Source organism: Equus przewalskii, chromosome 8 (assembly GCF_037783145.1).
Source record: "Equus przewalskii isolate Varuska chromosome 8, EquPr2, whole genome shotgun sequence".
Classification (NCBI taxonomy): Eukaryota; Metazoa; Chordata; class Mammalia; order Perissodactyla; family Equidae; genus Equus; species Equus przewalskii.
In genome coordinates this window covers 35,487,173-35,511,896 of record NC_091838.1, presented here as the reverse complement: position 1 = coordinate 35,511,896, position 24,724 = coordinate 35,487,173, and the positions used below count along the sequence as shown (strand labels likewise).

Genomic DNA, 24,724 nt, shown 5'->3' with positions numbered 1-24,724 from the left:
AGTGTACGGAGGAGGGCAGGGGGGTCAAGGGGAAGAGGGAGTGAGTCAGTGCATGCCTCACTGGAAAAGGCAAAAGCTTGGGAATCAAATGTATCTGCGGGAACTTGTGTGTGTCTACCTACACGTTTCCTATCTCTGTCCATGAGAAGGCTTGCAAGGAGCTTCCTACCACTCTCCACCCACAGGAAGGAGGGCTCACTAGGGAGATGGCCCAGTCCAAAGTTGGGACAGGGAAAGAATGAGACCACCTTCGCACGTTTCCTTGTGCTAGCAAGTAAGGAACTGCTCAAAGAATGACATGGATATGTCAAAAGAACACAGGCACCTGCATGAAGGGATGCCCGCTGGCCAAATCTGGGACAATCTGAGCATCAAAATAAATGATAACCCACTAAGCAAAATAAGAATCCAGGAGATCACAATGATAAAAATTAAAACAAAATAAATGGAGAAAAGAGAAAGCTCTTCATTGCAGTAGAAGGCCAACTAATAAATGAAGGAGCAGTGATAGAATTAGAAAATTATCATTCTGCAACCAGCATAGCAATAGTTAACTCAGGGAACAGACATCAAAGGATGTTAAAAACTAGTGGGTGAAAGTGATTTGAAGAAGAGATTTTACATAATCTCGAAAAATCTCCCCAGAAAATGAGGTCAACATCTCTCACAAGCAGAATACAGCATCATCCTGTCATATTCTTGCCAAAATTCCTGGTCTGCTTGAAAGGAAGTCTTGAACAAACACTAACCAAGAGGCATTCTAGTACAAGGACATGGTGGGTGGGTGCACCATGTGGTCCTGGACTAGATGCTCCTGCTATAAAAGACGTTATCAAGACAACAGGCAAATCCTGAGTGGGGTCTCTGAGTGAAGAACACACAGGAGTACCTTGTACTATTTATGCAACTCTTAAATTAGAAATTATTCCAAAATTCAAAAAAAGCATGTCACCTTACAAAATAAAGAATAGTAAACAGAGGAAGGGCACACAAACGTTAACCAGTCCTACCTTCCTGCAATATCAAAACAGCTAATTGCAAAGAAGGCTAGAACAATCATGAAAGAAGGTCTGAGAATGATTTCCTATTGGGATGCAGACACGAAAGTCACATATGATAGAAAAAACTTTAAAACATACACAGACTCTGACAGTCTGGTACAGAGAGGTAGAGATGAGAGCCCAGAGAGAGAGAGAGATGGTGAGGGAGAGAAAGAACAGTAGAGGGGTACAAGGGAGGGGATACAAACACACAGCAGGTCTTCTCTCTGAAAGAATGGACAAGAGTGAGATTAATCTAGGTTAAAAAAAGCTTGAGGTACAGGACAACTGTATAAGCTGCTGGGACCCAAAAAGAAAAAGACTGAATTTTACCTGTAAAAATAATAATTAAAACCATTCCATACTCCACACCCTTGTCACCAAGAATTTACTCTTTAAGAATTAAGCTATCACTTGTGAACATGGATGCATTCAGTTATCTTAGTTTGATAACATCAAATATTTGAACAGCTCCTTCATTCTCTCCAGAGAGAAACTGCAACAGTCATATCAGCACCAGCATTTGAGTCTCTATGGTTATTATCTCTCCCACTGGAAATCCTTAAGTGAGGTTCTGATTTAAAACACTAATCTCGGGGAGACTGGCTAATGTGAATCAGCCCTTGGAGAGAGCCTTCTTTCCTGTGCTGATAAAGTCAGATTGCTGAGGCTACAGGATGAAAGGCTGGTGCTTAGATCTTCGAAAATTCTCCAAACTAACTCTATTTTCTGAGAACTACTGACAAACAAAGAAGTGGCTTCCCCTGGAACAAAGGAGCCCCCCTTCCTTTACAAATGCCAACGATATTCTCAAATACGTGAAATGTGATCACCTGTCTCCGAAAATGAGCAGTGGTAGATTTAGGGTCTTGGGAACTATATGAATAGCTCTGCACTCCAGTCGAGAAATCAAATTGACTCATTTCCTCACTCAGGCTACTGTCTGCCAAATATGACAAGGAAGATATATAACGAGGACCATCTGAAATATAAATAAGAAGATAATACATTTATTCAAATTAGTAAGAAATGTATTTTTCTAAGTTTCAAGTGGTATTAAAATTAAAGAATACTTTTAACTAAGGCTTTCATAAATCCTGTGATTCTCAACTCATTATCCAGATTAACAAAGCAAAAAGGACATGCTCCTTTTGCTTTTGTCATTATTGAGCAGTTATTCTCTATTATCATGGGCAAAGAAATTAAGTTAAACTATTTCTAATTTTTAGATATGCTATTAATAGAATTTCTTTGCATTTAAAATTTTGATGACATACATTTTACCTATAAAGTCTAACATAAACGTGGGAAGAGATACTACTAAAGAACAACTAATCAAAAATATGTAAAGAATTTAGAAAACTGGTCCAAATTTTACTCTCAAATTTTAAAAAAAAGCTATAAAGAAAAATTAGCAAAAAATGGAAACAAGGGGCATGTAGCGGGAGAGAGGGTGAATTTTACATAGAAAGGCAAAGGAGAACCTCCTTCAGAAGTTGACATTAAACAAAACCTCCTAAGCCATGCATCTGGGGCCAAGAGTATTCTAGGCTGAGGGAACATCATGAGCAAATGCCCTGGGGCGAACGTGAGCCTGATGCCTACAGGCACAGGCAGGGGGCCTGTGAACAGGAAAGAGAGTGGCAGGGAGCTGGTTGGTAGCTCAGGGGCCTTGGGCAGCTCCATCCTGAGGGAGGAGGGAGCTGACGGGAAGTTTGGAGCAGAAAAATGGCAGGATGGAACTTGTATTTTAACACAGATTTCTACATGTATCTAAATAACATACAAACACAATCTATATGCAAACTAATAAATATCAAGCCAATTTTCACTTTTTTAAAAAAAGCATACTATATCTGAGCCCCCAGTGGCCACTTTGAGGTCTTTCTATGCAATTAAAGTTTAGCTAATTGCATTTCTTTAAAAATACAATTCCATTTGCAATCTTAAAAATAAAAATTTTTCAAACTCAATTTCAATGTTTTCAGATATTTAAAATATTTTACATTTACATAACCAATACCAACTACTAGAATCTTTCTCATCATTTTGAAAATGTCATACCTGAATCCCCACTTGCTGCTTCCCTGGCTTCTTTTCTAATTTCAAGGTACTTTTTCTTTCTCTCCATAGGAACCTAATTATTAGGCAAAATAAATACACAATTTAAAACTTTTTAGAATCATGGTCACATGTTTTCTATTTTAGTAGCAATTTGGCAAAAAAATATTAATTTTTAAACAAAACTTTTATCAAATTTAAAAGCATTCAAAAATATCCAGAAAGAAAGACAGGTGCGGGCCCTCAAGAAAAGTTTTCCCCACAGAGTCCCATAGAACCCCACAGAGGCACCTGCCTCCCCTCTGGGCTCTGGGACCTAGTGTGCTCTTAAAGCCACATGCCTGGATTACCAATAGTTTGTACTTGACCCATAAGCCTCAGTTTCCTCAACTATATGGTTATGACATATCATAGCACCTTAAAGTGCTGTTGTAAAGTTTAGAAGTAACCTATAGCGAGTGTCTGAACGCTTAATAAACTAATGCTATTATTTTTTGGATTTTTAGTTCTTTGAATGCATGTCTAGGAAAAAGCTTCCAGTCTTGTTCCAGAAGGGCACAAGGCAGGTAGCAACCATTTACAAGAACCCATGCACCACTAAGACGTGGTGAAGTCAGCCCCTGGCCCAGCTCTGTTCTGCAAGGCCATGGTGTTTGAGCACTGGCACTCTGCTCAACTTCTCAATTCCACTGGGCTGTGAGAGAACGCAGTCACAACCTTCCCGCTAATTGCTGAGGCGGGCATGTCGAACTTGGCTTAGCTAACATCAGGCTCATCACCTTTGCCAGAGCGAGTTTTCCAATTATTACCATGATGTCTGCTCGTGGCACCTCCATTATCCTGCCAAATCACCTAGGCAAATCACAGGGTCCTAATTCTGTATCTGGATGGATCTCAATTTCATTGACCAGAGGAATTTACTCAGAAAACTTCCGGGATATGTTCAATAGCTCCTTTTATTGGCATTTTCTCTCCTTTACAAGTTAAGCGAGAGAAAAATTGTTATGATGAATTTTTTGTAGTTGCCTGAGATTGTACCTCAGGTTGAACTACATGAAACTGCCTGTTTTTGTAGTTCAAAGCAGAGTTGAATACTGGGAAGCTAATATGTTCAGCATAATAAATGTCTTTCTCTAAAAGTACTTGGTAAGTTTTTTTAACTTAGAAACATCATTGAAAAATTTCACTCACCTCAACTTCTATAGGAAACGTGTAGCAGCGCTTCAAGTCTATCAGATTTTCAAAAATAAGCAAGTTCTGTAAATCCAAAGAATCATATAAAAATATCTAAATGGTAGAGATCCTTAATGCTGATGCTACTATAGAATTAATACTACTTAATAGCTCACGGAGAAGCACTTCAGCTTTAAAATATATATGTATATGCAGTACTAAAATAACTATATGTTTAATATCATAATAAGGTACAAATTATAACTTTGATGTAATTTAACTTTTGAAATCCCACAATAACAGCAATAATGAACACTCCAGGAGAGGCCTACCTTTTCTGGTTTTTCAGTAAACAGAAAACCTTGGTAAAATTTTAATTCATTGAAGACACAGCAGACAACAGAAATGGCACAGTTGTATGCAGCACAATGGTAAAGTCTTCTCCTCTCCAGCAACTGATTCTCACCTGCCATGTTCTCTGTAAAGGCATCATAGCACAATCTGCAGAGTAGATTCAGGTTAAAAATTAATTCATATAGCAAGGAAATTGTTGCTCAAGCCCAACAATGACAGGCAACAGGATCTCAACTCAGTTCAGCCTTTTTTGGGTTAGGTTTGTGCCTCGCCTGGTACTAGGCACTGGGAATAGAAGTGCTCAATTAGAGAAGAGGCACCGTCTGTAGATTTCCCCAGACTGTGGGAAGCACAGTGACAGCAACAAGAACAGTAAGTTAAGAGATGGAAGCAAGGAGGATAGACAGTACGCCAGTCTAAGGAGCCAAGAAAAGTTTTAAGCAAATATAAGTGAATTTTGAATTATACGTTAGACAAAGGAAAAACATACGTGGGCACCACGAGCCAAGAGAAGAGAGATAAGCCTCATGGTGTGCTCAGAGCATCCCATTCATCAACGGGAAGCAGCAGTGGCTGGCAGCAAGTAAAAGGTGGATAGAGGTGGTTCCTTGAAGAGTTCACCTACCATACTAAGGAGCTGGACTTCATTCTGCAGGATGGGGTCATAAAATCACGCCCTTGTGACCAACTACTTTTGAAAATAGTTTTGCCAGAACATAGACATGCCCATTCATTTATGTATTGCTCACAGCTGCTTTTGAAGTACTGTGTAGCAGTTGCAACACAAAGCCAAAAATAGTGACCATTGGGCCCTTTACAGTGAAAGTTTGCTGACCCCTCCTACTGAAGATGAGGTTCCTTTGAAGGGTTTAGGCAGGGAAATGAAACAATCAGGTTCATATTACAAATGCATTATCATTCTGGCAGCTGTATGAACAGAAATGAGAGCGACACGCCTAGGAGCAGGGAGAGTAATTCTGAAGGAGATCGCTGCAGTGGTCCACTAAAGCACAAGGGATGTCACAGCAAGGCTATAGAAGGGGAATAAAATAAGGGCACTGGTTTCAGGAATACTGAGGACATAAAATCCACCAGATCAGGTGACTGACGAAGTGTGCAGAGAGGTTGGAGAGATGAAGATAAAGGAAAACCAAAATATGACTCCTAAGGCTCTTGTTTATGCCAACCAGTGGGTGGTGACGTCATTCACCGAGGAGACAAAATAGGAATTAGGGTAGTACTGGTAAGTTTGTTTTGGATATGCAAATGAGACACGGCAATGTCTGTGTTCAATGTTCACTGAGAAGGAATTTCACTAGAAGGCTAGTTTTAGAGAAAACGTATTTGATTGCTTTATGTTTTATAGAACGCCTGCTTAAAAATATTTAACATTCCTTTAATTTCAAATGATATAAAAACAAAATACACTAGATCCCTTCTTACTGTAAATCATATCACTAAAAATACATACATATCAAACTATTGAGGGAGAAAAACGATAGGATAAAACAACAAAATAAAAAAAGTTTTTTTATTTATAAAAGATGTGTATAGAATAAAATATTACCCAATAACATGCTAAATTAAAGTCCATCTAAGTAGTTTGTACATAAGAAAAGAAACTATAAAAATTCAGTATTTAACCAAACATTTATTCACATTAAATACACCCCTAAAAATATACACGTAGTAATTAACAAATCAAATACAATCCAAAATTAACTAAAATCTTACTTAATAAGTGTCTTTGTAAGTTCACTTCCTTCTGTAATACATGAGCCATGGAAAACTTGATTAATTTTAGATTCCTTAGAGTGAACATCATCTTTTGGAAGACGAGAATACATCACATCTAACATCTTATAGTAGCCCATCTTCTTGGTGATTTGAGTATCAAAGGCAGATTCATTCAGCTAAGAAAAAGTAACAAACGATTATCTTTGGTCTTATCAAACATGAAAAATATTTTATTGAACATATCAAATTTAATACTCAATGCCCTTTACATAGAAAATAATTTTAAAAAAGATGTTAAATCACTTCAATAAGAGACAAACCAGGATCTAAAATGTGTATATAAGTGTTGATGTATTACATTGAGTGTGGGCGGAAATAATGCATGACGTCCAACAGTGAGCTTAGGGTATGAGTATACGACTTTTGCAGAAAATCTCATTGAAGGCATGATAACAGCAGGTGAAAATGCAGTGTACTAAAAAACAAAATTTTCAATGATACTGAAGTCTACATTAACAATGTCCCATTTGGATATTTACAATGTTTCCCAAGGGGATTATTTTAGGGGCTGAATGATGCTCCCCACCCCCTAAAATAGATATCCACATCCTAATCCCTAGAACCTGTGAATATAACCTCATAAGGCAAAAAAAGGACTTTGCAGATGTGATTAAGGATCCTGACTTGGGGAGGTCATTTTGGATTGATCATGTGGGCCCTAAATGAAACCACATGTAACCTATATTATAAGAAGGACGCAGTGGGAGATTAGATAGACAGGAAAAGGCAATGTGACAACGGAGGCAGAAACTGGAGTGATGCAGCCACCAGAAGCTCGAAGAGGCAAGGAATGGATATTCAGTGTTGCTGGGGCAAGCGTGACCCTGGCAACACCTTGATTTCAGCTCACTGAAACTGATTTTGGACTTCTGGCCTCCAAAACTGTGAGAGAATAAATTTCTGTTGTTCTAAGCCAAGAAGCTTATGGTAACTTATTACAGCAGATTCAAGAAACCAATACACATTTTGGTTCCAAGAGTTGGGGGCTACTGTAACGAAGTCCAAAAATATGAAGGTGGCTTTGGAATTAGATGATGGGTAGAGGCTGAAAGAATTCTGCCACACATGACAGAAAAAGCCTAGAATGCCTACCAGAGACTGTTGGTAGAAATATCAACACTAAAGGCATTGCTGTTGAGGGGGCGGCCCGGTGGCGCGGGGGTTAAGCGCGCACCTTCCGCTTCTCGGTGGCCCAGGGTTCGCCATTTCAGATCCCGGGTGCGGACTTGGCACACCATGCTGTGGTGGGCGTCCCACATATAAAGTAGAGGAAGATGGGCATGGGTGTTAGCTCAGGGCTGGTCTTCCTCAGCAAAAAGAGGAGGAATGTCAGCAGTTAGCTCAGGGCTGATCTTCCTCAAAAAAAAAAAAAAAAAAATTGTTAAGGATAATTAAATCCACACACACAAAAAGGCATTGGTATTGAGAGCTCAGAAGAAAGTGAAGAGCATGAGAGGGAAAGCCAATATTGTCTTAGAGAATATGCCAATCATCATAAACATATTTTTAGTAGAAATATGGACGCTAAAGCAGTTGCTGGTGAAGTCTGAGAAGGAAATAAGGAACACATGTTTGGAAACTAGAGGAAAGGGAATCCTTGTTATACAGCAGTAGGAAACTTAGCAGACAAGCCTTCTGTAGTTGTGGAGAAAGCAAAACTTGTAAGCTATGCACTTAAATATTTAGCTGAGAAGATTTCCAAACGAATTTGCTGAACATACTGCCTGGTTTCTTCTTTGCTGCTTATAATAAAGTCTGAAGTTCAAAAGATAAAATGAGGTAATAATTGGGAATAAGAATTTGATGATTTGGGAAATTCTCAGTCTCTCCAGATTGTAAAAGGTACTAACATCAGGAGATTCACTGTTAGGAAGTGTGCTCTGGAGAGAAGACCAAGGTTGCGGCTGGACAATCTCTGACTAGTGCTGAAGAAATGAAGCATGTGACTCATGGATGCCCTCAACCATTTCAACAGAATCCAGCAATAGAGATAGAATTATCCAGCAAAGATCTGTGGAGCACCCTGTTATCTAACGGAGTAAGTCTCCAAGACATATGTAGGAAAGCCATAAGGTTTTTGAGAAACACCACCAGCTTGAACTTCCAGCTTCCAAAACTTTGAGAGAATAAATTACTGTTGTTCTAAGCCACGTCTGTGGTAATTTGTTATAGCAGCCCCAGTAAGCTAATGCAGATCCCATGTAACCACAGGTTGCTATCAAAATGTAGAGGTAATGCTCCTTGGGCAAGACAGAATACTTTACTGAACACACAGCAGTTTCTAATGACACTGATCAAGGAGATTTATCAATTCTGATTAATACTTAATTTAACAATAGATGTATGATACCTTTATAAATCTGGACTTCAACACATTAATGGCTTCCACCACAATTTTGCTAAAAAATTCCCTCAAAGCATTCAAGCTACAGTGCCACAACAGAGTGAGCAGAGAACGGTCTACAAATGCTTGGCGAGTGATATTTGAAAGCAGGTCATCCCTCCTGAACATTCTATATACACTTTCCAGAAGGCCTAATTGTGTGATACATGAACTCCTAAAAAAAAAAAGAAAATTATATAAACATTCATAGTTTCAACAAATATTTATGAGTGCCTACTACATAACAAGCAAAGTAAATACCAATGATTACAAACTAGAAAAATAACATTAAAGATTTTATATATATAAAAATCATGAAATACAAAGATCATTTGCATATGAACCATATTATTTACTCATTCCCAGAAATCTTCATGCCAAATTTAGGCATTAAAATGAAGATTTTTTTTCATTTACTTTCAAATCTGGTCTTGTTTAGAGAACATCTGGAAGGCTTTGGAAGAGTCTCAGGCTTAAAGATGATCACATTTCCAGCATTTGAAACTCATGAATTATGATTTAAAAATTCTCGTCTCTTCCTAGTAATGATCTACCATTCCTATTTCCTACAAAGAAATACATTCATCTGGCTCTTTATTTTCTTTTTCTTTTTTTTTTTTTGAGGAAGATTAGCCCTGAGCTAACTGCTGCCAATCCTCCTCTTTTTGCTGAGGAAGGCTGGCCCTGAGCTAACATCCATGCCCATCTTCTTCTACTTTATATGTGGGACTCCTACCACAGCATGGCTTGCTAAGCAGTGCCATGTCTACACCCAGGATCCAAACTGGCGAACCCGAACCGCCGAAGTGGAATGTGCGCACTTAACTGCTGCGCCAGTAGGCCGGTCCCTGGCCCTTTATCTTCTCATCTGGGAAATAAGATATTTATCACCTATAGGGTTTTGTCTATAAATGTATAAATTAAGAATACAGGTTTAGGGGCCGGCCCAGCGGTGCAGCGGATAAGTGCGCACGTTCTGCTTTGGCGACCCGGGGTTCGCCGGTTCGGATCCTAGGTGCGGACATAGCACCGCTTGGCAAGCCATGCCGTGGCAGGCGTCCCACATATAAAGTAGAGGAAGATGGGCACAGACGTTAGCTCAGAGCCAGTCTTCCTCAGCAAAAAGAGGAGGATTGGCAGCAGATGTTAGCTCACGGTTAGTCTTCCTCAAAAGAAAAGAATACAGGGTTAGTTTCCTCACCTATGAAAATAAGAGGTTAGGCCTATGTGACCATTAAAAACCCTTTCAACTTCTAAAATCTCGATGCTCTGAACCAGGGTAAAAATATTAGATGCAGAATGTAATTCAGTCATAAAATTTTAAGGTTTCAGGACACTACTACATGCTACATGGGCTTTTTATGTACTCATTTGGGCACTGTCCTAGACTTAAATTCTCTTGAGGAGCTCCCTGCTATTGAGCATAGTAGGGATACACAGCCCTAAAACATTCAGCTCTTATATAGAAAGATAAAAGAAGGAAGAGAATAGCAGAAGAGCAAACATCTGATTTTAAAAATGGGCCAACAGATGGTTTACCAAAAAATAAATGCAAATGAGAATTAAATATCTGAATCTATGTTCTATTTCACTCATAACAAAAGAAATACAAATTAAAGCAACACTCAGAGATCCTTTTTCACCTATAAAGTTAGAAAAACTCCAAATGTTTGATAATATATTCTATTGGCAAGACTGTGATGGAACAGACTCTCTCATAATATAGCCCCAAAAGAAGGGATGTGGTGATTCTAGGAACATTACAAATGCATTTACCTTTTGGCTTACATTTAGGAATCCACTCCAAAGATACAGCGGCACAATACAAGAGGATATAAACACAGCGCTATTCACTGTGGCATTATTTTTAGCAAAAGATTGAACCCAAAAGTCCATCACTAGGTAGTTACTTCAAAATATTATACTTCCACACAATGAATAATTATATAGTTGTTTAAAAAAAAAGGAATGAGGAAGGTCTCTGTGGAATGATCTGCAGAAGATATGAAGCAGAGAAAAAGGAAGGTGAAGAGGCAGAAGAGAAATAAAAGAGGGGACAGAGACAGAAGCAGGATCCTTAAATATGTCATTATATGCTGATGACTTTCGAATCATGTAAATACCTTACATATTCAAAAAGAAAGTTGTCAAACAAAAAGATACTCTCTAAAATTTGAAGATTAAGTAAAACAAGCATACCTAGTTGGTATAATAACCACATATTGAAAAAAACTTGTATCAAGTGATTTTAGAACATAAAATTTGACTATATCTCCTCAGAGAGTATATTCTAAGTAAATTATAACTAAAATGAAAAATTTAAACTTTATCCAGTTGCCACTATTCTAATACTGGTACGGTTATTTTTGAAAATATTTTATGTATACTGTAGGATAAAGCAATTAAATAATGATGGAATGTTATTGAAAACAATGTAAAGGAAAAAAGAATAGGAAATAAAAAGAATAAAAGAAGTTAAATAATAACCCCACAATGTTAAAATTAAGAGGGAAATATTATGTTTTTTCTTTTCCTTTAAAAAAAACTACCCATTCCTTAGTTATGTCAACTGAAAAGGTATAACGGCAATGCAACCCCTAAGCAGCAATAAGTTCACCTAGGACCCAGACTGTGGTCTCTAAACACCATTCTCCATTTTAAAAGAACGAGGGCTCTCTGAAAAAATGGCTGATTTCAAGTCAAGATGAGCCTGAGATGATTTGTTGGGCCAGGAAGCAATAAAAGATATCAAAGATTAATGAAGTCATGTTAAAGTACATAAGAGCCAGCTTGCAGAGACTCCCACTGGCCACAGATGGGACAATGTGAACATCAAAAAGAATGATGACTGTAACTAACAAACATTTTTGTTGCATTTTTAAAAGTTCTAAAAATGAAAACAATTTCCAAAAAAATTTAATTTTCACAGAGACAACTGTAGCTTTACACTAAGTTTTAAAATTGGGATGTGAAATCCTCCAACTTTTTTTCTCTTTTTCAAAATTGTTTTGGCTCTTAAGGGTGTTTTGTATTTCCATATAAATATTAGAAACTGCTTGTCAATTTCTGCACACACAAAAAAAGGCTTGCTGGAATTTTGACAGCGATTGCCTTAAATCTATATATCAATTTGAACAGAACTGCAAGTTAACAATACTAACAATACTTCCAATTCATGAACAGAGAATGAGTCTCCATTTATTTAAATCTTTAATTTTTTAATTTCCTTCAGCAATGGGTTGTTATTTGCAGTGTACAATTCTTGCACTTCTTTTGTTAAATATATTCATAAGTATTTTATTCTTTTTGATGCTATTATGAATTGAATTATATTCTTAATTATAGTTTCAAATGTTCTCCGCTCATATAAATACAATAGATTTTTGAATATTGATTCTATATCCTACAAATTTTATATAATTGTTTATTAGCTCTAATAGTTTTTTATAGATCATTAGGCTTTTCTACATCATGCCAGCTGTGAATAAAGACAGTTTTACTTCTTTCTTTCCAATTTGGTTGCCTTTGATTTCTTTCTGTTGCCTGACTGCACTGGCTAGAACCACCAGTACTATGTTGAATGGAAAAGGGCAGACATCTTTGTCCTGTTCCCAAATTTAGGAGGAAAGCAGTCAGTCTTTCACTGTTAAATATTTTGTTGGCTGTTTGTTTTTAGCAGATGACCTTCTGTCAGTTTTATCACAAACGGGTGTTAGATTTTTGTCAAAAATTTACCTGCATCTACTGAAATGATAATGTGACTTTTGTCCTTTATCCTATTAACATGGTGTATGACATTAACTGATTTCTGGATGTTAAACCAGCCTTGGATTCCTACGACAAATCCCAATCAATTATAGTGTATAATATTTTTTATATGTTGTTGGATTTAGTTTGTTAATATATGTTTGAAGATTTTTGTATTTATATTCAGGAGGGATATTGCTCTATAATTTTCTTGTGATGTTTCTGTCTGGCTTTGGTATCAGGGTATTACTGGCCTCACAGAATGAGTTGGGAAGTGTTCTTTCCTCTTCTATTTCCTGAGGAGTTGATGATGTGTTGGTATTATTTCTTCTTTAAATATTTGATAAAAAATCACCAGTGAAACTATGTGGTCTGGGCTTTCTTTTGTGGGAAGATTTTAAATTATAAATTCGATTTATTTACTTGTTAAAGGCATACTCAAATTTTATGTTTCTTCTTGAGTCATTTTCGGTAATTTGTGACTTTCTAGGAATTTGTCCATTTAGTTAAATTGCTGAATTTGTTGGCATAATGTTGTTTACAGTATTAGGGGATATTGTTAGGAAATAATCCCTATATTAGGGAATAATCTTTGTAATTTCTGAGAGGTCATTGGTAATGTCTCCTTTTTCACTCCTAATTTTCATGAAATATACTTTCTCTTTTATTCCTGGCTTGTCTAGCTAACCGTTTGTCAATTTCATTTACCTTTTCAAAGAACCAATTTTTCGTCTCACTGATTTTTCTCCATCATTTTTCTGATTTCTATTACATTAATTTTCACTCTAATCTTTATTATTCCCTTCCTTCTGCTTGCCGTCAGTTTAGTTTTCTTTTTCTAGATTTTAAGGTGAACGTACATTGATTTAGGATCTTTCTTATTTTCTAATATGGGCATTAAAAGATACAAATTTCCCTCTAAGCACTGCTTTAGCTGCATCTCATACATATGGATATGCTTTATTCTTATTTTACTCAGATTAAAATACTATCTTATTTCCCTCATAATTTCTTCTTTGATCCAAGGGTTACTTAGAGTGTTGTTTAATTACTTAATTACTCAGAAATATTTTTGGATTCCTCAAATTTCCTTCTGTTGTTGATTTCTAATTTAACTTTATTGTGGTCAGAGAACACACAGTGAGATTTCAATCCTTTTAAATTTATTTAGACTTGTTTTATGGCCTAGCCTATGGTCTATCCTGAAGAATGCATCATATGTGCTCAAAAAGAATGTCTATTCTCCTGTTGTTGTGTGAAATGTTCTACAGATGGTTAATTATGATATTTTTAAAAATGCAAATAAAAAGGAATGAACTTCTGATTCATGTTATATCATGGATGAACCTCAAAAACGTGCTAAACAAAGAAGCCCAACATAAGAGATCACATATTATATGACTCCATTTTTATGAAATGTCCAGAAAAGGCAAATTTATAAAGACCAAAAGTAGATTAGTGGTGGCCTGGGAATGATCATGTAGGATCTCATTGGGAGGATGAAATCATTTTATGGTGATGGCTGTACCCCTTGGTAAAGTTACTAAAAATCACGGAATTATATATTTAAAATAGGTGAATTTTATGATATGTAAAATAACTCCATAAGAAAAGTTAACATATTTACATATTCAATATAAATAAACGCAAAAAAAAAAATCCTCACTGACCACAATTAAAAGTAGCCATGTCATCAAGCCCTTATTTTAAAAATTAATAATCAAATTTGATGCATCTTTTCCATGGTATTTTATCAAAATACCAAAACTGTATTTTAGGTAACCAAACAGCCCTAGTGATGAGGGCAAGTTTTCATTACAGTATAATTCTAGCTAGTAAATTTAGAATAAAAGAATTTAAAAATGACCATTTGCAACTCCTGATGAAATAACTGATTTGTGGCAACAATCATGAATGGATGTTAAAACCGTTAAGAAAAGGCTACAAAAAGACATGGCTGATAACCTTAGCATCAGCAGAATTGGAACCACCAGACACCATGCACCCTAAATGCCATGAACATGAAGTCTGGAGCTTCCACTATCAAGGAATCTTGCCAAAACTTGAACCTGGATCTAACTGAGCTTTTAGACTTCACTTTCCATTTATAGGAAACAGCAGCTGGAGTAACAAGATAAATGAAAAGAACAGGAAAACATCAGATAAATCCACAATGTAAGATATTCCCCAAGTGTCCAGGTTTCTTCAACAACAAAAGAAAAATTAATAAAGGGAGGGACTGTTCTAGATGAAGACAGACTTAAGAGAGACAATGGTGAAATGCCATGTAAGGATCTTGTTTGCATCAGAATTAAAATAATCCATCAATCTAGAGCATTTAAGACTACTGCAGAAATCTGAATATGGAATTAGTGATACTTTTCTTCAGTTGATCATGGTACTAAAGCTACTCGAGAAAATAGCCTATTTTAGAGATAATGGTGTCAGGAATTTGCTTCAAATTAAAATAACAGCAGCAGAAGAGAAAAAGCTAAAAGGGGTAATGAAGCTGTTAAATGTTGATGCTTGTTCAGTCTGGAGGCTCACTTAAAGTCTTACCTTTAGATTTGAGTATATTTGAAACTTTCACAATAGAAGTCTTTTTTTTCTCAAAGAAAAACAAAAATACAAAGTAAAATTTAGTTGTAAGAGTTGAGTGCAATTGCCATTCAACTTTTTTTGGAAAAGAAGATAATTTCCCACAGAAATAAAATTTATATGGTTCCTGGGATCCCAGACTAGAAAAGGATGACTTACTTTCTGGCAATCTTTTTGAAAGTAGACTGAAATAATTCTTCCATAACATGTTGCTGTTCACGACAAAGAATTTCTGTCATCAACTGCAACAACATAGGGCTTTCAGATAATTCCAATGCATCTAGAAACTAGAAAAAAAAATATAATAACAATAATGATAATAGTAATTTTGTTGTTTTTCTGTTTGTTTGTTTTTACCAGTTCTAATTAAAAATAGAGAGAAAACTATAAAAGAATTTCATAGAGAATTAACAAATGCTAATATTTTTGCAGATACAATGAATGCCTGGCATAAATATTTGAGTTTTGATTCTTTTAAGGTTTTGCAAATATATTTTCCCTCTTACACCTTTTAGGATCTTCTCTTTACCCCCAAGTCCTGCAATTTCACACTGATATGCTTTCACTGAGGTCTTTTCCTTCACCATTCCCGGCACTCTGTGGGCCTTCGTACTCTGGAGATATGTATCTTTTCCACACCACTTCGTTGTATGGCAGAGGTCCTAGACTGCTCATCTAATGTTCTCATCTTTACTCTCCCGTTTTCCACCTCAACGTCTGTTTGTTCCACTTTCTAGAAGATATTCTCAATTTTATCTTCTGTTCTGTGAAGTCTTTTTTTAAATTTTGCTTTTATATATTTAATTTCCAAGAGCCCTTATTTGTTCTCTTTCATGGACACAGCACCTTCTCTCATCTCTGAAGCTACTCTGCAGTTTCTTTGACGTGTTCTTATCTCCCTTTGTTGACTCAGTCCCATCTGAGTTCCACTTTCCAGTTGGTTTACATCTTTCTTAAGCTAGAAGCTTTCTTCAAATGTTCAGCGAATGTTTGCACTTAATTTTACATTAATGCATTTACATTAAGAGAAAGCACTAAAGATGCACTTAGAATCTTTGTGGATGTTAACACCCCTAGGGGACAGATTGTTGGGGAACAGGATACTTAGATGCACCAACATGACAGTGTCACCCCATTGATTACTTGCTAATTGCAGAAGAAACATACCATTCAACAGAGAGATGTGCAGTCACCACCTTAACCAGACTTGAGGTCACTAACAATGGGACAGTGACACTATTTGCTCCTGCTATGCTATTGTTGCCAAAAAGATGAGCATAAGTCTCATGACCAAGCTTTAAACCTAACTTCCAGTACAGAGGAAATACAGAGGATGCAGGAGAAGTTAAAGAACATCTCAAGGAAACAATCAGACAAATAGGGGACTACATCCAAGAGAAGTACTCTGGTTTCTTCCAAAAGCTCAATGTCATAGAAAAATAAAAGGGATATAGGGGTGAACTAGTTCTAGATTAAAACTAGAGACGTGGCAATTCAATGCAATCATTAATTTGATCCTGATTTGAAAAAAACAAGCTAAACATGGGGATCTTTGGAGAAATGTACTGTGGACTACATAACACATGGTATTAAAGGAGTGTTAATTTTCTTAGGTATGACAACAGTATTGTGCCTATTCTTAGGACATGTATGCTGAAGTATTTACAGGTAAAGTATCATGAGTCCAAAACTAAGTTGCAAATGTTTCAGCCAAAACACACACACACATACATACATATGTAGATAAAGAAAATAAAACCAAATGTTAACTATTGAATGTAGGAGATGGTCATATGGATGTTTGTTTTACTATTCTTTCAGCTTTCTGTATGCTTGGAAAAAATAATTTAAAAAGGATGGGGAGGAGAGAATCTGTGTGGATGGGTGGTATTTGTAAACTGGCCTTTCCATGTGGCTGCTTGGCTTTCTTATAGGATGGTGACTGGATCCCACAAACAAGAGACTCAGGAAAGAGAAAGCCAGGAGGAAGCTGTAAGACTTTTATGTCTAGTCTTGGAAGTCATGTAGCATCACTTTCACTGCATCCTTTTTGTTATGAGTGAATCTTTAAGGCCAATCTATACCCAACAGGAGGGAAATCAGACTTTGTCTATCAATGGAAAAGTCACAGTGTAAGAAGGACGTGTGGGACAGGGTATATCAGTACAGCCATCTTTGGAAAATATCATCTGCCACACATACACCATCTGTTTATCTTTACTCTAGCATTTATTACAGTGTATTTTAATCATCTGTTTCTTTCTGTTTCTGTTTACTTCCTTGCTTTACCAGAACCTCCCTGAAAACAAAGACAATGTCTTCATTATTTTTGAGTATTCAGACATTAGCCAGGGCTGAGTCCATCACAAGTATGGTAGATGACTACCCATCTTTTAATGGTCACTCTCTTATTTTTTATTTAGTGGTTGAACCCCTGAGTTTTAGCTGATTATACTGTTGCCCAAAGCAAGAACATTCATAGCCTTGCTTGCAGATGTATGTGGCAAATAGGATGTCAGCATAATTGATTTGTACAGTTCTGGATTAAGCCTTTACAGGGAAGGGATATGTTCCCTACTTCCCTTTCCTCCCTCTTGTTGGCTGGAAAGGAACAAGACGGCAGGAGCTGAAGCAGACAGACTGGACAAGACAGAAGCTATGTACAGAAGATGACAGAGAAAAAGGGAAAAGGAGAGAAGGTCCCTGTTGACTATGGAGCTACCCTAGGTCGCCAATCTAGAATCGTACAGAGGAGACAAATAATCTGTCACCTTGTTTAAGCCAATGGAATTTTAGAGACCTTCAGCAGTACATTAAATAATATAGGTGATAATGACCAAATCTTTCTCAAATAACCACTACTTAATTAAATTTTAGTAAGTGAACTATATTGGTAATATTCTATTTCTTCTCTCTTTTGGGAATTATTCTTCAAAACTCATACGTTATGCATAAAAATATTTTTATGCATAAAGTATTTCACAATTTAAAAATAGGCAAAAAATGAATTACAAAGGATTCAGATATACATCTGCCTCCACAGCAACCGGCTTTCAAAATGAATTAAACTGATTCTTAAAGTTAGAACACTTCTCTGACTCTAAATATTTCACTTCTTCTCATCAAGAAATACAACAGAAAAACACCTAATGTTTTGATTTTACTTGGTACTACTAAAAACTAACCTTCTTCATGCAGTCCACATAATTACTGTACTGCAGAGTTCCTGGGGGAAATTCTTCAGATTTCATAGGAAAATTAGAAACGATGAGGTTTTCAAGAACAACCTTAAGGTCCTCAAGGCTGCCTCCAGTAAGACTGGTGAAGAATGGAAGAAGAATTATAGCTTGGCCCTGTGGAGCGATGCAGACATATGAAATTGTACTAGTTGTAGCTTATGAATCTTACAGAATCAATTACATTACTGCTTTCTAAAGACCTTGGAGACAAAGCACTGTGTGGATTCAATGAGAACACCTTCTGGATTACATCAAAAACCAACCTGAATGCAATTCTATACCTCAGCTTCTACTCTAGAGGTCAGTGGGCCAACTCAGGGCGATGTACATGTACATAAATAGGACACTCTGTGATGATTCTGTATGTGATTTCTCCTTCTGTAAACAAAGATTCTAGTAGAAATATACTGGATAAGTTTTGTGTGGAAAGAACATCTTGAATAACCTATGGGGTAATTTACAAATATTCCTTGAAGAACTCGCCCAGAACTTCACACTGAGCTTAAAAGGAACTAGGTGTTGTTTCCTATCTCCTTTGTTTGGCAGGTGAGTTCCAAGACTCCCTCATATTGAGAAATGAGAAATTTGAATAATCACATACAGCACAAAATTCCATAGAAATATTCTCATGATCTAGAAAAAAGACAGCTTTCATTAAAGCCACATTTTATTAGAGTATAAAATCTAATTATTATAGGACTTTAAAATGACAATATTTATTCAGTTCTTGAACCTAAAAATTACCAAGATATTTGTATTATTTACTAATAGAAAAATGAGTAATAGATTAGATTGTGTCATTCTTTAATACAGCGATTCTCAAAAAAGCTAATTTAAATCATATATATGCAAAGATAAGTGTTACTTCTTCTAAGTATAGTAATCCCATTGCAGTTATAGTTATCTTTCGGAGAGACATACTAAAGTACGTACAGATCAGATAACACGATGCCAGGGGTTTCCTTCAAGGTGATGGGTGGGAGTGACTGCATAGTTGGAACAAACATGCCCACAGACAGATGGCTATTGAGTCTGCGTGATAGGTACACAGGGGTTTATTGTGCTAGTCCCTCTGATTTTGAGTATGTTTGAAATTTTCCATAATAAAAAGTAGAAAATATCACAAATATGCAAAAATATAAACTGGGAAAGTAACGGAGAATGTAATCTGAAAAAAAAATCTTTTTTAATCACTTGCCTTTAAATGCAGATCCAACTTTGAATCAGCAAGTAGACTAACATATGTTGTAAAGACTTCAGGGAACATGCAGTGATTTGTATTAAAACAAACAGATGAATCAATCTAAAAGAGAAGAAATAAAAACGATACATTTCTATACTATGCCTCTAATTTCCTTTAACATATTTTTCAAATTTTTAAATTTCAGAAATGACCTATAAATTTGTTCTTGGCCTTCAACAATATTTCAACAATTCTTGTTCTGAAATATTTTTAAACTATCTGATAAGACAAGCATAAAGGCACACTAAAAAGACAAAGTATAAGAAATGATAATGAGTATAAATGATCACAATGTAAAATCATGGAAAAAGTGTAAAATTTAAAGTAATCAGCAATTACTCAGTTAAAATATCGTTTTTTTATCAAACCAATGTTTTTTTCAGGAAACCTCCATCAAATTTTTAAAGATCCAAGTTACAGAGTCCAAAATAACAAACACAATTGCATTTTTAATATCTCTCAAAATACCTGCAAAATTTTTGCCAACAAGGTAAGCACTGCCATTTTACTTTCAGGAGCAGAATCTTTGGCCCACCATGAATCACACTTCTTCCAGTTTTGCAGAATTATAGTTGCAAGTTTCAGTCCTTGGTGTTTCTCACTGGTTCGATCCCTGAAGCTCTGATCTAACATACCATTCAAAACATTGCTCACCTGAAGCAATTGGGTGGTGATTAAAGAAAAACTCTTAATATCAAGACTGACAAATATCTAACAGAATTTACTTTCATTTCATATGCTATTCTTAAAAACGGAAGATGCTGTTTCTATAAGAGTTGTTTACTTCACAACTCCTCAAACTTGAGAACAGCCCTTTAAACGTACAAATTTTCCCATAAAAGTATGAGATGTCTCATTTATGAAATCACGCTCAACCTGCTATTTCTTGTTTTCTTAGTTGGGAGCATTCTTGATAGCAGAAACAACTAACTCTCTTCTGTCACCATCACCACCATATGCCCATGTGCACATGTAGACATACACACATTCACACACCCACACATCTGCACAAAGGCATACACATACATGCTTGTGTGCACAAATGTCCTGTCCCACCACATTTCCAACAGAGATATCCTAATTTTGGTGAGATTTATACCCAATGTTCCTATCATTATGACAATGTAAACATTTTTCACAGATGATCCAAGTCATATGCTACCCATACTTTTCCTTTCTTGCATAACATTTTGATCTCACTAAAGTTAATACTCATCTGCTTTCTTTGCTGTTTCCAATGTGCCTATCATTATTTGTCATCAAAAGTTCCCAAATTAATTAAATCTCCTCAAGACATCTAAAACATCAGGAAGTCTATCAGCTCCATCTCTCATAAGCTCCATCTCTGATAACTCCTGCTCTGGAATGGCAGTGACTGCTGCCCGCTGGGTCTCATTTCAGCACCTTCTGGGAGACTCGTCCACTTCTCTGTGTTCGGGCTGACTTCCCAGATCCAACATCTTCCTCTTTCTTGGCTGACTGCCTTATTTCGGTAAAGTATTTACTCCAGTAGCTTCCTGACGAGAAGTGCACGTGAGATAGATTCCTTTGAGATCTGGCATGTCTAAAATATATGCATTCAACTCTCACACATAATTGATAATCTGGCTAGAGTCAGAACTCTAGCTTGGAAATCTTTCCTGAATTGTGAAGAAAATTTGGCTCACACTCTTCCACCATTTACAATGCTGTTGCAAAGACAAACATCATCCAATTTCTAGATCCTTTTAAATGTAATCAGCTTTTCTCCTGTAGAAATTTTTCAGGATCTTTTCTCATGGTGAATCCCCAGGGTTCTGAATTTTCAAGAAATTTGCTCCATGGGGAGCTGTTTTCATATACTGTGCTGGTCACTCAACAGCCTTTTTCCATCTGGAAACTCAAGGCCTTCATTTCTGAGAGATTCTCTTGAGGTGTATTATCCATGAAGGCCTCTCCTTGGGCCTATCTTCCCTCTGCCGTGGAGGCCCTGGTGCTGCACCTTGTAGATGGATCCCAAGTTCCTCCTCTTTTCTCTGCCATTTTCTAGTTTGTCTTTTTACTCTCTTCTCTGTGAGAGTTTCTGAATTTTATCTTTCAACCTATTTATTTCATTTTTAATTTCTGATGCCTATGCTTAATTCCCAAGGATGCTTTTTTGTTCTCTGATATTCTTTTTCAGTAGCAATTCTTATTTCAGTATCTTCTCTCATCTCTCTGAAGTTTCTTGTTTTTTCTTTTTACATTTCCATCTCACTGGACAGTCTCTGCTTCAAGTGGTTTTGACCCTGTCAGAGGCCCTTTCTGCGGGTGCTTCGTGCTCCTTGGTTGTTGGTACATAAGGAGGAACTGAGTCAAAGCACTGTACAGTGGGCAGGGCTCACTGGCATTGAGGATCACTGTAAGCTGATCTGACTGGGCAGTGATGACAGCATCTTTATTTTCTCTTAGGCTTGTCAAAATATCCTGATACCCTGCCTGGGAATACATACCTGGCTGACTGTATTCTGGGAGTCAAATTAGGGGAAAGTGGCTAAAAGTCTCAAAGTTCATAATTTAGGGACACTTTCACTTAACTTCCCTGTATTTAGGAAAGTATCCTCACACCACAGAAATACAAAGGATCACAAGAGACTATTATGAACAATTATATACCAACAAGTTCGACAACTTAGAAGAAATGGATAGATTCCTAGAAACACACAACTTACCAACACTGAACCATGAAGAAATAGATAATCTGAACAGATCAATTACTAGTAAAGAGATTGAATCAGTAACAAACAAACAAAAGTCCAGGACTAGATGGCTTCACACGTGAATTCTACAAAATATTGAAAGAAGAACTAATATGAATTCTTCTGAAATTCTTCCAAAATTTAGAAGAGGAGGGAATACTTTCAAAATCACTTTATGAGATCAGCATTACCCTGATAACAAAACCAGACAAGGAAAACTACAAGAAAATAAAATTGCACAGGAATATCCCTGATGAATATAGATGCAAAAATCCTCAACTAAATATTAGCAAACCAAATTCAACAATACATTAAAAGGATCATACACCATGATCAAGTAGGGTTAATTGCAGGGATGCAAGGATGGTTCAACACACGCAAATCACTCAATGTGATAAACCACATTGAGTAAAATATCTAGGAATAAATTTAACAAAGGAGGTCAAAAGACCTTTACACTGAAAACTGTACAACATTAGTAAAAGAAATGAAGACACAACTAAACGAAAAGATATTCCATGTTCATGGAATACAAGCATTAATAACGTTAAAATGTCCAGGGGCTGGGCCTGTGGGTCAGTGGTTAAGGTCATGTGCTCTGCTTCAGTGGCCCAGGATTTTGCTGGTTCGGATATCTGGGTGCGGACATGGCACCGCTCAACAGGTCATGCTGAGGCGGTGTCTCACATGACACAACTGAAGGACTTACAACTAGAATACTATGTACTGGGGGGCTGCTTTGAGGAGAAAGAAAGAAAAAAAAAAGATTGGTAACACATGTTAGCTCAGGTGCCAGTCTTTAAAATAACAAAATAATGTCCAGACTACTCAAAGCAATCTAAAGATTCAATGCAACCCCACCAAAATTCCAACGGCTTTTTTCACAGAAATAGAACAAACAAATCCTAAAATTTGTATGGTATCACAAAAGACCCCAAATAGCCAAAGTAATCTTCAGAAAGAAGAACAAAGCTGGAGACATCACACTCTCTGAAGTTAAAGGTTAAAGAAAATACTGGGGTGGAGAAGGCCTTTCTAAGTATGACATGAAAGACAAAAACAATTAAAAAAAAGAAGATTGGTAAATTTCACAATAAAAAATTAAGTACTTCTGTATGGAATAAACATTCCAACAGATTGAAAGAAAAAGGGCCAGTGGGAAAAAGTACTTTCTGCATACATGACAGACGGCTACTATTCTTTTTTTTTAAATTATTTTTTATTGAGTTAATGATAGGTTACAATCTTGTGAAATTTCAGTTGTACATTATTGTCTGTCAGTCGTATTGTAGGTACACCTCTTCACCCTTTGGGCCCACCCCACATCCCACGTTTCCCCTGGTAGCCACTAATTTGTTCTCTTTGTCCACATGTTTAAATTCCTCACATGAGTGGTGCCATACAGAGATTGTCCTCTATTTGGCTTACTTCACTTAACATAATTCCCTCAAGGTCCATCAATGTTGTTGCAAATGGGACGATTTTGTTCTTTTTTATGGCTGAGTAGTATTCCATTGTATATATACACCATGTCTTCTTTATCCAATCATCAGTTGATGGGCACTTAGGTTGCTTCCACGTGTTGGCTATTGTAGATAATGCTGCAATGAACATTGGGGTGCATGAGACTTTTGGAATTGCTGACTTCAAGGTCTTTGGATAGACACCCAGTACTGGGATAGCTGGATTGTATGGTAGTTCTACTTTGAATTTTTTGAGGAATCTCCATACCATTTTCCATAGAGGCTGCACCAGTTTGCACTGCCACCTGCAGTGTATGAGAGTTCCTTTTTCTCCACAAACTCTCCAACATTTGTTGCTATTTTGTCATTCTAATGGGTGTAAGGTTATATCTTAGTGTAGTTTTGATTTGCATTTCCCTGATGATCAGCAATGATGAACATCTTTTCATGTGCCTATTGGCCATCCATATATCTTCTTTGGAGAAATGCCTGTTCATGTCTGCTGCCAATTTTTTGATCAGGTTGTTTGATTTTTTTGTTGTTGAGTTGTGTGAGTTCTTTATATATTATGGAGATTAACTCTGCCAGATATATGCCTCGCAAATATTTTTTCCCAATTAGTGGGTTGTTTTTCTGTTTCAATCCTGTTTTAGCTTGCCTTGAAGAAGCTCTTGAGTCTGAAGAAGTCCCATTTGTTTGTTCTTTCTATTGTTTCCCTTGTCTGAGAAGACATGGTGTCTGAAAAGATCCTTTTAATACTGATGTCAAAGAGTGTACTGCCTATATTTTCTTCTAGAAGCCTTATGGTTTCAGGTCTTACCTTTAGGTCTTTGATCCATTTTGAGTTTATTTTGGTGAATGGTGAAAAAGAATGGTCAATTTTCTTTCTTTTACATGTGGCTCTCTGGT

General features: G+C 36.6%; 1 protein-coding gene across 4 annotated transcripts in view; it reads right to left on the bottom strand.

Annotated features, from left to right (window-relative positions):
* Positions 1-24,724, bottom strand: part of PRKDC (protein kinase, DNA-activated, catalytic subunit) — a 202,059-nt gene that overhangs the window by 80,291 nt on the left and 97,044 nt on the right. For all 4 annotated transcript variants that reach the window (XR_011543431.1, XM_070631659.1, XM_070631657.1 and 1 more), the window contains 10 exons: positions 20,104-20,289; positions 19,591-19,695; positions 18,339-18,506; positions 15,313-15,440; positions 8,776-8,983; positions 6,363-6,541; positions 4,607-4,775; positions 4,293-4,358; positions 3,105-3,177; positions 1,874-2,022 (listed from right to left, as the gene is read on the bottom strand). Coding sequence is in view for 3 of the 4 variants with exons in the window: in XM_070631659.1 (XP_070487760.1) it covers positions 1,874-2,022; positions 3,105-3,177; positions 4,293-4,358; positions 4,607-4,775; positions 6,363-6,541; positions 8,776-8,983; positions 15,313-15,440; positions 18,339-18,506; positions 19,591-19,695; positions 20,104-20,289 (1,431 nt within the window). In the remaining variant the exon portion in view is untranslated. The remainder of the gene's footprint in view (positions 1-1,873; positions 2,023-3,104; positions 3,178-4,292; positions 4,359-4,606; positions 4,776-6,362; positions 6,542-8,775; positions 8,984-15,312; positions 15,441-18,338; positions 18,507-19,590; positions 19,696-20,103; positions 20,290-24,724) is intronic.